The sequence below is a fragment of the Meles meles genome, chromosome 1 (assembly GCF_922984935.1).
Source record: "Meles meles chromosome 1, mMelMel3.1 paternal haplotype, whole genome shotgun sequence".
Lineage (NCBI taxonomy): Eukaryota > Metazoa > Chordata > Mammalia > Carnivora > Mustelidae > Meles > Meles meles.
In genome coordinates this window covers 173,724,365-173,736,800 of record NC_060066.1, presented here as the reverse complement: position 1 = coordinate 173,736,800, position 12,436 = coordinate 173,724,365, and the positions used below count along the sequence as shown (strand labels likewise).

General features: G+C 54.9%; 1 protein-coding gene across 1 annotated transcript in view; it reads right to left on the bottom strand.

The window, feature by feature from the left end:
* Positions 1 to 12,436, bottom strand: part of GLIS1 (GLIS family zinc finger 1) — a 218,288-nt gene that overhangs the window by 73,379 nt on the left and 132,473 nt on the right. The window contains exons 3-4 of the mRNA XM_045998143.1: positions 11,588 to 11,765; positions 4,855 to 5,734 (exon numbers count right to left, since the gene is read on the bottom strand). Coding sequence (XP_045854099.1) covers positions 4,855 to 5,734; positions 11,588 to 11,765 — 1,058 coding nt within the window. The remainder of the gene's footprint in view (positions 1 to 4,854; positions 5,735 to 11,587; positions 11,766 to 12,436) is intronic.

The following is a 12,436-nucleotide window of genomic DNA, read 5'->3' as shown; positions in this document are numbered from 1 at the left end:
CCTTGGATCTGATTTGGCCTCTCTGGGCCTCAGAGTTTTGACCAGCACTTTTTTGAACATGGACTGGGACATGGCTGGCACTGGGCCAGGTATTAGAATCCTGAGTCTCAACAAAGAAGAGCACCTTCTGCCTCCCCCACCCTTCCCAGCACCCAGTGCTATTTATTTCTCAAGAGTTGAGGGACCAAGATAAAGCATAAAGAGAGAGCCAGAAGCCCCAGGATTATAGGAAATGAGAGTAGATTTGGCCTGGGCTGGCCCTCTGAGAGCTGGGGAGGCCCAGCCAGGTGGCTGGTGTTCTGAGTTCCTTGGCTGATTATGGCCAACCAGTTATGCTCAGCTTTTGGTGGGATATATTTTCCTGGTCCGTGGCACTGGGGACGGACTGGCAGACAGGGGAGAGGAACATAAAGGATGGGGTGGTCAGTGCAAGTGAAGCTACCAGAGGAAGGCAGGCAGGATGTAAGCCCTGCCTCGAGGTTCCCAGGCCTGTGAGGGCAAGGACCAGAGCCTCCTCCCTAGGCCTCTGTCCTAGTTCCCCCTTCTAGCTCCAGTCACCCTGAGCAGACACGGTCTGGCACAGAGCAGGTGGTCTGCACTGCTGACAGACAACTGACAAGGTCACTGGCAAGGTGAGTGACAACTGTGCCCCCCTCAGCCACCAGTTGATGTGACAGAGCTGATGGGGGATGCACCACCCTAAATTATCTCTTTAAACCCTAATGCTGGGGCGCTTGGGTGGCTCAGTCATTAAGTGTCTGCCTTCGGCTCAGGTCATGATCCCAGGGTCCTGGGTTCGAGCCCCACATTGGGCTCCCTGCTCAGCGGGACGCCTGCTTCTCCCTCTCCCTCTGCCCCTGCTTGTGTTCTCTCTCTCGCCATCTCTCTCTCTGTCCAATAAATAAAATCTTTTAAAAAAATAAATAAAATACATAAGCCCTAATGACCGCAACCCTTACAAGGCGGGTACTATCATCGTCCCACTTTACAACCGAGTGTGCTACGGTTCAGAAAGGCTAAGTCACCTGTCTGAGGTCACAAACCTGCTAGATGGCAGGCCCAGGTGGAGACCAGGGTCGGTGTGACTCCAGGCCTGGGCTTTTCATTACCTGTCTACACACACACTTCCTGCCCAGCGCTCCCAGTTTCTGAAAAGCTCTTCACAAAGGCAAGGACCGTCGCTGTTATTACTGTTGTTTTCTAAAACCCAAGGTTATGAAAGGTTTTCCTTTTCACCCTGCCTCTCTTTTTCTTGATATACAGAAAAACAAACTACCCAGCCTGCTAATTTCTGCAGTCTCAGACAATCAGAATTCCAACTGTCTGGGAGAGCCAACCTAAGAAAGCAAGAAATTAATCTTTTCAAAGTTAACGTCTTGGAGGCGTCGCGGCGGTATTTGGCTTGGACGTATCCTCGCTACCCTAATGCAGATGAAACCCCACATTTAATAAGGCTAAGACAACTCGGACAACATAAGAAACATAACAGGATATTGCAAAGAGATTAGGGAGCTTCCTCTGGATGGCGTGGACGGGCCGCGGCGAGGGCAGAGCGGGGGGCCGGACGGTGCAGTCTAGCCCGGGGGCCCCCGCAAGCCGAGGCCCGATTCTGGGCCGCCCCAAGCATGGAGAACCTGGGCAGGGGGCGGCCGGCTCCTCGCTGTGCCTCCCCAGGCCGCCTGGTGCGTGAGCGGAGGCTCGGCGGGCTAAATGGAAACCAGCTGCCGGGCTGGAGTGTTACAGTTGGACGGGGCGGGGAAGGCTTACCTCATGAAAGAACCGTGCACACGGCTGCTGGAAAGATAATAAAAGGATTAACTGCTATTTTAGTGGGCCATTTACTCTTCAATCAAAGTGTCTCATCTATTTCCTGTTCTCCAGAGGATCTGGGTCCAAAATTCCTTTGTCTATTACAGCACATGGTAGCAGAGGCCTGTCATGAGAAATTAATAATTTTACAGGGAAGGGAGATTCTATTTATTTGGGTGCGGACTGGGGCCTGCCCCTTCCCCAGGGTCACCCACTGAGCCAGCGAGGCAGGAAGGGGGCGTGCCCCCATGGGGGGAGGGGAGGAGCTCAGAGGAGGTCTCTGCCCCTACTCCAGATGACGGCACCCTCAGGGCTGGGCCCAGGACCCAGAAAACAGTGTAATGGGACCATCTATGCAAACAAAATCATCACAGTTTAGGAAGACTAGGGCTCATATTTCACTCTAATGGTTCCTAGCTAGGCGACCTCGGGCAAGTTACTTCCACTGCTGTTCCTATTATTACTATGATGATTATTCGCCTCTATTACTGTTCTTATTCTTTGCCCCTCACTAGCTGTGTGACCTGGGGCAAATTATGCAATCTGAGCCTCAGTTTCCTCATCTGTAAAATGGGGTTGATAGTATCTACCCCGTAGAGTTGTTACGAGGACCACATGGAGTTACTGCTTAGAATGAATGGTTCCCGGGGCACCTGGCGGGGGCGGGGGGGCCTCAGTCGGTTAAGCATCCAACTCTTGCTTTTGGTTCAGGTCATGATCTCGGGATGGTGAGATCAAGCCCTACATTGGACTCCAGGCTGGGCACAGAACCTGTTTAAGATTCTCTCTCCCCCACATCCCCGCGAAAGAATGGCTCCTACACATAGTCAACACTGAGAAGCTGCTTGCTACTGTTATCAGCATAAGCCTGAACTCCTCAGGAGGCAAGATAAAGTGTTCTCATAGTAGCACGTAGAAGGTTGGCTGGACTCCACTGAACCCTTGTTTCTCCATCTGTAAAACCTTGGTTTTACAGGACTTCTGTAAAGATTGAATGCAACTGTGGGTAAATACAGATATGGCTTGAACAACACCTCCTCCGTGAAGCCCTTCTGGGCCTCCTGTCCCTGGGCCTATACAAACTCCAGGCAGAAGTTGCCCATACCCACCTCTCACCCCTCGCTGACCATGGGTGCCTGCCAGCGAAGACCTTGGAAAGTCCAGGTCTGTGTCCCCAGAGCCAGGCACAAACTGGTGTAAGCCAATGTTTGGTGGAGTCCGCTGAATCAGGTGAGATTCTGGCAGGCCCAGAAGAAGGAACTGTAGAGAGAGATCCCCAGACTGCACTGGGTAGACTGGGCCTCTCTGACCTGCTCACCAGGCCTCTGTTTCCCAGAAAACAGGCAGAGAAGGGTAGATTATTGCCAGATTCCCTGCGGTCCACACAGGCACTACTGCAAGCTGTAATTCCACACAGGAGGCCCTGGAGATCGAAGGCCGCTGACCACACGGTACCAAAGCTTGGACCTCCACACCAGCCCCCTGAGGACACCAGTAGGATCCCCCATGGGAGAGGAGACATGAAGGACTGTGGCTTGGCTACTATCAGCTCTGGGGTCTCAGGGGGAGAAGGGGCCCTCGGTCTTCTGGAAGTCTGCTGGGCATCTTCCAGGCAAGGGCATGTCTTTTAGCAAGCCACATGTCACAACACCTCAGACAAATGGGGCATCCCCAGGAATGGCCTGGTCACCACCTCCTTCCAGCATGCCCTCAACCCCAAGACACATGATAAAGTCAAATTTTCAGCCTTCCCAGTTCAGCCTCTCCCCACAAAATCAACACACCAACCACAGGCTCCCTCCTATTCCTGTCCTTTTGCAGAGGCTCTTCACGACCCCCCACTTGTCTAGAAAGTGACCTCCTCCTCCTCAAGATCCAGCCCGGTTGCCTGCCCAGACCACAGCTCCACAAGCAGATAGGACCGCAAGGGTGACCACCTCATTCTGGGAGGGCGGAGTTTATGCTGCCCGCCGGCCGCCAAAGCTTCCTGCCTTCCCCCTCGCTGCTACAGATACTGCCCTGGGCCTGAAGCAGGGACAGAAGTGCACCCATTCCCAGAACGAACACTTCAGGAAGCAGGGTCCAGCATCAAGGACAACGTGTGAGTGTGGGAGAACTCGACGTTGGCTGGACCCCAGCCTTGTAGACTAGACCAGACACGCCGATTCCTCCTTTGCCTCCCCAATGCCCCAGTGGCTGAGAAGCTGGAGCTGGGCCGTGGAAGTCTGGGCGGCTCCTCCGGCCCTTCCATTCGTGGGCAGGCGCCTCTCCGGGGGGGAGAGCTGGGTCTTGGGGGTGGGCACAGCAGCTCGCCTGAGGATATCAGGGACAAAGACTCTGATATGGATTTCCACCACCCCGAAAGCACAATGCAGAAATGACCAGTCAGAGGGGCTGGAGACTAGGTGTCCACAGCGTGCGTGCGTGCGTGCGTGTTTCTTTTTTTTTTTTTTTTCCTGGAAACCTCAGGCTCAAATCCAGCCTGGGTACTGCTGGATCCTTACAGGTTAATCTGGCCTTACCCCAAACCTGCCCAAGGGACCCACGGCTCCCAAGTTGGGTACCTGTGAGGACGGGGCACTCCTTGGAGAAACCATGCCTAGGGGCTACTCCAAGGTCCAGAGAGCACCCCAGGGAATGCTGCCTGACAAGGGCCCAGCGCTAAAGGAAAGCAGGTGTCCCATGACTCACCTGACCACTGGTGGGTGAGACAGTGAGCATCTGCATGCAACAGGCAAGGCTGCCCAGGCCTGCTCTGACCTCAGAGTGCATGTTGTCACCCCGTGAACAAGTGTGTTTGATCACGTGGTATGCCATGGGGGCGGGGGGGGGGACACGTGGTGAGTAGAGGAACTGAAACAGCCGGGAGGGCTATTTGACCAGTGGTCCCATCACCAGCATCCGTCTTCCCGTTGACCACCGCAGGCCATCGCAGCCAGCCTCCACCCCTGGCCTAAAGCCCCCCCGGCAGGCCATCCCTAAGGGCCAAGTGGAGGCTGCTCTGCACGGCGGGGTCGGGGCTGGCCAGCAGCCGTGGGAACTCACCATGCACTTATTGGGCTTCTCCCCCGAGTGCACCCTCATGTGGATGAGCAGCTTGTAGCGGGCGTTGAAGGGCTTGTAGCGGCGCACACAGCCCGCCCAGAAGCAGGTGAAGTCCTCGCCCTTGCGCTGGTCAATGTGGCTCTTCTCGATGTGCCGCACCAGCTCCTCCTGCTGCTCATAGGCCGCACAGCAGTCCACCCACCGGCACGCCTGCCGGCCGGCCACCCCCCTGCCCACCAGCCCCAGCCCCAGACCTCCGAGGCCAGAGCCCGGCGGCAACTGAGACGCGGGGTACGGGGGAGGCAGGCCTTGCTGGGGAGGCGGCCCGAAAAGATCCGAGAACTCGTCTGCGGGCTCCTGCTTCAGGAAGGCCGCCTTCCGGCAGGCTTCAAGCTGCACACTACCCTCGTGGCTTTCCGCCGTCACCGGGCCAGGTCGGGCCCGCTTGGCAGGCCCTCCCAGGTCTCCCGGCAGTGGGGGGCTCCGTAGTCCATTGACGCAGGTGACCAGAGATGTCTGGGAAGAGCGGATGATGGAGGTGACCTCGGACGAGGCGCAGGGTGAGGAGGAGGCCGGGGAGGCGGGGGGCAGGCCCAGGAGGCAGCAACGCTTTACGCTGCCCTCGGGGAGGTGGGCGTCAGGTGGGGGGCCCAGGCCGGAACAGGGTTCACTGCCCAGAAGGTAGCAGGAAGGCGCGGGGTTAGCGAGGCCCCGGCCCGGCAGGTCCAGTTCTGTGTGCAGGCCAGTGGCTGGCGGGGCCCGGCAGTGAGCGGACAGCGGTGCGCGAGCTTCTGTCATGGCCTGGTAGTCGGGCAGGGACTCCTGCTTGATGTGCTGCGGAAGGCCACCATTCACATACGTGGCCTGAGGTCTGGGCGACCTGGAAAACAGAGAGCATAGAGGTCATGGGGGGGAGCCACTCCACAGTGGGGAGGCCCCAGGGTGGGGGGAGTGACAAGGAACCTGGGACCAAGGGATGGGAAGCCCAGAGCAGGGGTGGAGATGGAGGGCTAGAAATAGAGGGAGGGAGAAGCCAGAGGGTGGAGGTCTGGTGAGCAGGGAAGAATATGGAGGGCAACAGGGGAGAGGGGGAGAGAGAGAGAGAGGATGGGGCTGGAGAGAGGTTCAAGAAAGGCAGGGGTTCTGAAGAGGATACCAGGAAAGAGCCCCCGTGGCATCCTTTTACCAAATCCAGCCTTCCCTCTCCAGTCCCAGATGCCATCCTGCCCTGTTGCTGAGGCCTCCTTAGGGTCTGCCCTGACTTCTCCATGACTTTCTAGTGAGTTCTGGCATTTGGAGGGACATCCAGGGCCAGTTTGTCTTAAATTCTACCTACTTGTCCCTTTGATCTTAATTTTTATAGTCTTTCTTAATTTCTAGAAATGTTAATTCTATGACATTTTGCCCCCAAGCAATGTGCCTTTTCCACAGTGAACATCAGGGGGCCGGGGTCTGGTGACGAGGGGCATCCCAAGAACGACTGAGGAAAAGCCTGGTGGGGGTGGTCCCGAGATTTCAAGCCCAGACACTGTGACCGCACGAAACACAACTCTGGGGGAGGCTGTGAGCTGGGAGGGCCACACCAGCGAGGCCGGGGACTGGGGTCTGAGGCCAGGTTCAGCCACTCCCTGCTGCACAAAGCTGGGCAAGGCACTCTGGGTCTCACTTCTCATCCCGACACTGAACAGTTCATCATCACTGGACAGTGACGATGGTGTGATGCTGTCTTCATCACCCATGTGCTACACGTGTTCCAAGAGAAGGCCCTCCCCACATAAGGACACATAAATGAAGGAAGACACATCAGGGCCTCTGGCAACCCGGCAGGTGATGCCAACAGAAAACCAAAGTGGTCCCTTGGCTGGCTGGGAAGAACAGGAAGACTGCTTACATGTTCAAAGCCTGAAGAGGACACCCCTTGTGTCCTTGGGCCTGTCTGCACCTCAGTTTCCTCCCCTGTGAAATGAGGACTAGCCTTCACTGCCTCAGAGGGTGGCTGCCAGGATCAAGAGGGATGGCAGAGGCAGTGACAACCCTCTGGAGAGATGATGGCAGGGTGGATGCTGCTTTCTTCACTGCCAGATCACTGCAGTGTTCTGGAACTCTCTGCAGAGGGACTGTGGGATCATCACCTGTCCCCGCTTTCCATGCGATCCTGCAGCCCAGCCTCCCTCTCTGGCTCCCTGGAGCTGGAGGGAGCACGAGGGGAGGAGAGAGGAAGGAAGGGTTAGGCAGAACCCAGTGGCCCTCAGAGAGCATGGATCCAACCCCAAGACTGCAGAGACAGGAAAGGAGCCAAGAGGGCACAAAATTTGCCCCCAGTTTCAAGCAGCAAGCTGGGGAAGCCAGGCTCCCCTTTGCCTGGGGCTGTATATTTCTCCAGGGGAGACGGGAAGTGCTCCCCAGATAAAGGCTTGTGAAAAGGGCCCTCCTGTTTCTTAGCTACACTTGACCAATTCTCTGCCTCAGCCAGCAAAGGCCTCTCTTCCCTTCCCAGAGCACGGCCCCTGGGAGGAAGCAGAAGGAGCGTGGACTCCAGGGTGGACAGCTAAAGCACAGCCCCCTTCCCGGGGCCTGGGGACACTGGGCCATAGCTGCCACCAGAAAGCTCTGAGTTGCTTAAGGATCTGATAGGAGATCTGATAGGAAGGATCTGATAGGAAGCTTGACTTTGTGAAGCTTAAAAGATAAATAAATAAAAGCATAGCTGTTCCTTGCATGGTCATCATCCTGGGCCTGGCAGAGGTAGCATCAGGCTGAATCACAGCAGCAGAGAACAGCCATTGCACTTGTGACTGAATTACCCAAATACAACAATGAAACCTCCTATGGCAGCAGGGGTTCAGGGGCGAGGGCAACTCAGGCTTTGGTTAGCTGAGGCAGCCCCCTGCCTGCCCTCTCCATCCCTCTGTCCCTGGCAGGCCAGCAGCGGTTCCTGCTCTGCCCTGAGGCTGAGCCCTGGGCTGCCCAGGTGACTCCTGTCACATGTCTGGACACTGTGGGTGAGGGTCCCTGGACAGAGCAGTCTAGCGCTGAGCAGCCCCGCACGCTAGGCGCTTTCCCGAGGGCCGTCCCACACAGCGCCACCGCAGCACAACGACGCATGCTATCTGCTGAATGCATAACCAAATTCTTCAGGGGAGAGTCCACCATCTGGTTTATACTTAGGAAAACTGAAGCTGCTTGGCCAACCCCTCAGAGGCAGGCAGCGTTAGAGCAGGAATGTGAACCTCGATGGGTCTGAATCAGCAGTGTGATTTTCCCACAGCACTGTCCTGCCAGGGGCCCCAGCTTCCTCCCCTGCAAAATGATGGAACTTGATGACCGCTGGGTTTCCTGGCAGCCTCAACGTTCTGAGTATCAAGGACTCCGATGTTCTTCTGTCTGTCATCCCAGACCTTGAAGGGAGCTGCTGAGCTTGGGAAAACTAGTGTTCCTCCGACAGAGCCTCAAGGGGATGGGAGGGTGACTTCGGATCTCATGGGGTCTGTGCACCCACTGGTTCAGGGGCTGCAGCCTGGGCGAAGGGCCAGAGAAGTCCCTCTACAGGCTTTGCTCTCTGTGCTGGGTGATGCTGGGGCCACAAGACGGTTCACAAACCAGGTCCCTGCCCTTGAGAGACTTCCCTTCTCATGGGGGAGATGGAGGACCAGCTCTCATGGGAACACTTCAACTCTGCTGAGGGGTGGACAGAGTTCTGACAAATGTAAGGAACCAAAGTGGTGGTGGTGGGGGGGTGCTGTAGGCTAAGGCCCCAAGATGTGAACATGTGAAGCCCATGGGGCCCAAAGTCAAGGAGGCCAGCCAGATCACAGATTGCCTTCCCATACTACTGGGGGCCTGTGCACTCTGTGTTTCTATCCTCATCTTACAGGTAAGGAGATGAGGCCTAGAAAGGGTCAGCATTTTGCCCAAGTTCACTCAGAAAGTCAGTAATGGAGCCAGGCCTCAATCCGCATGCAATAATACATTCTACTGACCACAGTGGTGGTGGGTAGTCATTTTTAGCACAGAAATGACAAAATCAGGGTATTGCTAAAGTTACTTGAAACGCTTGCCACTTGCTGGGTGATGTCGGGCTAGTTTTGTGGCCTCTCTGCCTCCGTCTCCCCAACCTCTGGCAGATGGGAGTTGAGTGAGGTAATTGCATGAAGAGTGCTTGGCCTCCTGTGTCGCACACAGCAAGCACTCCAGGACTGTCACTTATGAGATGTGACGATTAAGTGAGAGGTGGGCACAAGCAGCAAGTCCTTGCAAAGTGGGAGCAATTTTTATGCATATTAGAAAGCTGGGAGGGAGGCACAGAGGCCCCCAGGAACCCAGGCTGTGGCTCAGGGGTCTAGAGATCAGGAGTGGGGAGGGAGCAAGGAGATGAGAAGGGACAGGGTCTGACAGGTATGGGACAGGGGTGGAGCCCTGTTTTGCTTTAGGAGAATGAAGGGGTGTGACGGTGCCTGATCAGCAGGAGAAATGGCCACAGATCAGAACGATCCTGGTGTGGGGTTCTAGGTTCGGGTTCTAGGTATAGAACATTTCTGATCATCTGTACAAAAAAAGAAAAACAGAGCTACCCTATGACCCAGCGATTGCACTACTTAGGTATTTATCCGAAGGACACAAATGTAATGATCCAAAGGGCACGTGCACCCCAATGTTTACAGCATCAATGTCCACAATAGCCAAGGTGTGGAAAGCACCCAGATGTCCATCAACAGACAAATGCATAAAGAAGCTGTGGTCTATATATACAATGGAATATTACTCAGCCATCCAAAAAATGAAATCTTGCCATTAGCAACGATGTGGACAGAACTAGAGGGTATTATGCTAAGTGAAATAAGTTAACCAGAGAAAGATAAATACCATACAATTTAACTCATATGTGGCATTTAAGAAACAAAAGAAATGAATGTAGGGGAAGAGAAGGGAAAATAAAATAAGATAAAAACAGAGAGGGAGGCAAACCGTAAGAGACTCTTAACTCTAGGAAAAAAACTGAGGGTTGCTGGAGGGGAGGGGGGAGGTAGAGTACCTGGGTGATGGGGATTAAAGAGGGCGCTTAAAATATGAGCACTGGGTGTTGCTTGCAAGTGATAAATCATTAAATTCTACCTCTGAAACTAACAATATAGTATATGTTAACTAAACTGAATTTAAATTAAAAAATTAAAATTAAGAAAAAATAAAAAATAAATTTAAAAAAATAAAAGCAAGCAACCCACTTGCTTTAGCTTTCCCTAGGTTAGCATAGCTTCTGCCCTGAGATAGAAAGAATGTCCCTTGAGGAACCAGAGGCTGCTCGGGGAGCCTCAGGGAATAATCAAGCAGACAAATGCATTGGACTATCACCGAACAATGGACAGCTCCAAGTCTAAAAGACACCTGCTCTTTGTTATGTACTGAATTGTCTCCCTCCAAAATTTGTATGTTGAAGTCCTAACCCATAGCGTGATGGTCTTTGGAGACAGGGACTTGTGGGAAGTAAGGAAGGTTAATTGAGGTTGTGAGGGGGAGGCCCTCATCCAATACGACTGGTGTCCTTCTAAGATGAAGAGCGTGCAAACAGCAGAAAGGCCAACGCACATCACAGGAAGGTGGCCTCGTGTAGGCCAAGGAGGGAGGCCTGAGGAGAGACCAAACCTGGGGACACCACGCTCTCGGACTTCCAGCCTCTAGAACTGGGAGAAAAGACATTTCTGCTGTTTGAGCCCTCTGGGCTGTGGTATTTTGTCAAGCCAGTGTGCGCAGACTAACACACTCCCGTAGGTCAGAAGTCTCCCTGATATCCCTGAAGGCCACAGGGCATCCACATTCTCAAAGGAAAATGGCTCTGTGTGGGAAGAATCAGCATCCGGCTCTGGAGTTGTCTCCCCTGAGGTTCTCACTGCAAAGTGAGCTCCACTGGGGAGCTCTCTGCTTGCTTTGCCAAGACATTTCTAGCACCTCGTAGTGCCTGGCACATAGCAGACACTCAATAAATGACTGACAAAGGAATGAACTGCGAACAGGCCACTAGTCCAGTTTTTAGAGTCTCTGGTGTGTGAGGCAGGCCTCAGCCAGCATGTCTGGGCCCTGGGGTGCAGGCCCGGGCCGAGCTAGGGGCACAAAGGCCTGCCTGTGGCTGACCTCTGCCTGTCAGCAGACCAGAGGGCACAGAGGCACAGCGGGGACCTCGGGAGAGGCACAGGAGGCAGATTCCAGCCTGATACACGATGCGATCAAACATCCGCCCACAAGCAGACATGACCGGAAATGCGCAGCCACTGGATGGCCGTCCCCTGGCAGGGCTCTGAGAGGCATGGCTTCCTAGGGCAGGAGATGGCCCCAGGCGGAGGAACCCCTCCCTCGCCACGCTCTAAGTCATCCAGGGCTTGACACTGCAATGTGCATGAACCCTGAGCTGGGTGCTTCTTCCCCATCCCACCCCTGAGTCTTCCTCTTCTGCAATTTCTGATTCTCTGTGAAAAGCCACCTCAGCTTCTGCAAGGGGGAAAACACACCTCAGTGAAACCATCTCTGTTTCTCATGAGGCACTGCGACGTAGGGGGTTCAAGGCTTAGACCAGGTGTCTATCATTGTGCTGTGGCCTCTGGCGGGTCCCTGGCCCTCGTGTGCCTCAGTTTCCCTGTGTGTCCCACAACCAGGCAGACTAGGTGAGGTCCGAAGGCACTTTGTCCTTGGCCTTCAGGAAATGTCCACAGAAGGGAGCTGATGGGTAAGGAGGAGCACTTACCTGCTGGGGTGGGGGAAATGCAGGAGCCTCTCGCAGGCTGGGGGCTGGCCCCGGGGCGGTGGGGTGCCCGCAGGGAGAAAAAGGCCCTGGCGGCAGGTGGGACCAGGGCCCTCCACAAGGTCCAGGTCCAGCAGGCTCTTCTCCGAGCCTGGGGTGCAGTGGCCGTAGCTCCCATTCACTATGCAAAGAAAAACAGGAAGAGGAAAGAACGTGAATGGGGACGGCCTGCAGAGGGGTGCAGGGAGAGGGCAGTCACTAGGGCACAGCGTGGGACACAGCAGCCTTGAGCCCACGTTTACTGAACCCCTGCTGCATTCAAAGCACCAAGATCCCTTATTTAATTTCCACAATAACCAGAAGGATTGAGAGCAAAATCCCCAATACTCAGATGTGGATGCTGAGCTCCTGTGGCTGAATGACCGTTCCACAAACACAGAGTCTTTACGATGGACCAACACACCGCTAGGGGCAGGAAACCCTGGCGAGCCAGGCAGACAAGCTCCTGCCTCTGGGATCCTAGTCTATGACCGTCGCGCTCGTCACCGAACACTCATTGGACAAGGGTCATCATGGACGCGTGCTGGGGCTGTGCTGCTCAGCAGGCCAGGTGAACGGCACGGACATTGTAGGTCATGGAGCAGGTGCTCACCAAACCCCATCTGCTCTTGTTATTACCAAAACTCAATCTGCCTTTTTTCCCAAATTGCGTCACACCACGGAAATACGGTACACAGCTATTCACACTTCCGTATTCTCCACGGTTCTTTGACAGCCTACCGGATGCCCTGCCTTGCCCAGTGACAGGGTTTTTAGAAAGACTAGAGGTCATCCTCACTGTAGAGAGCAGGC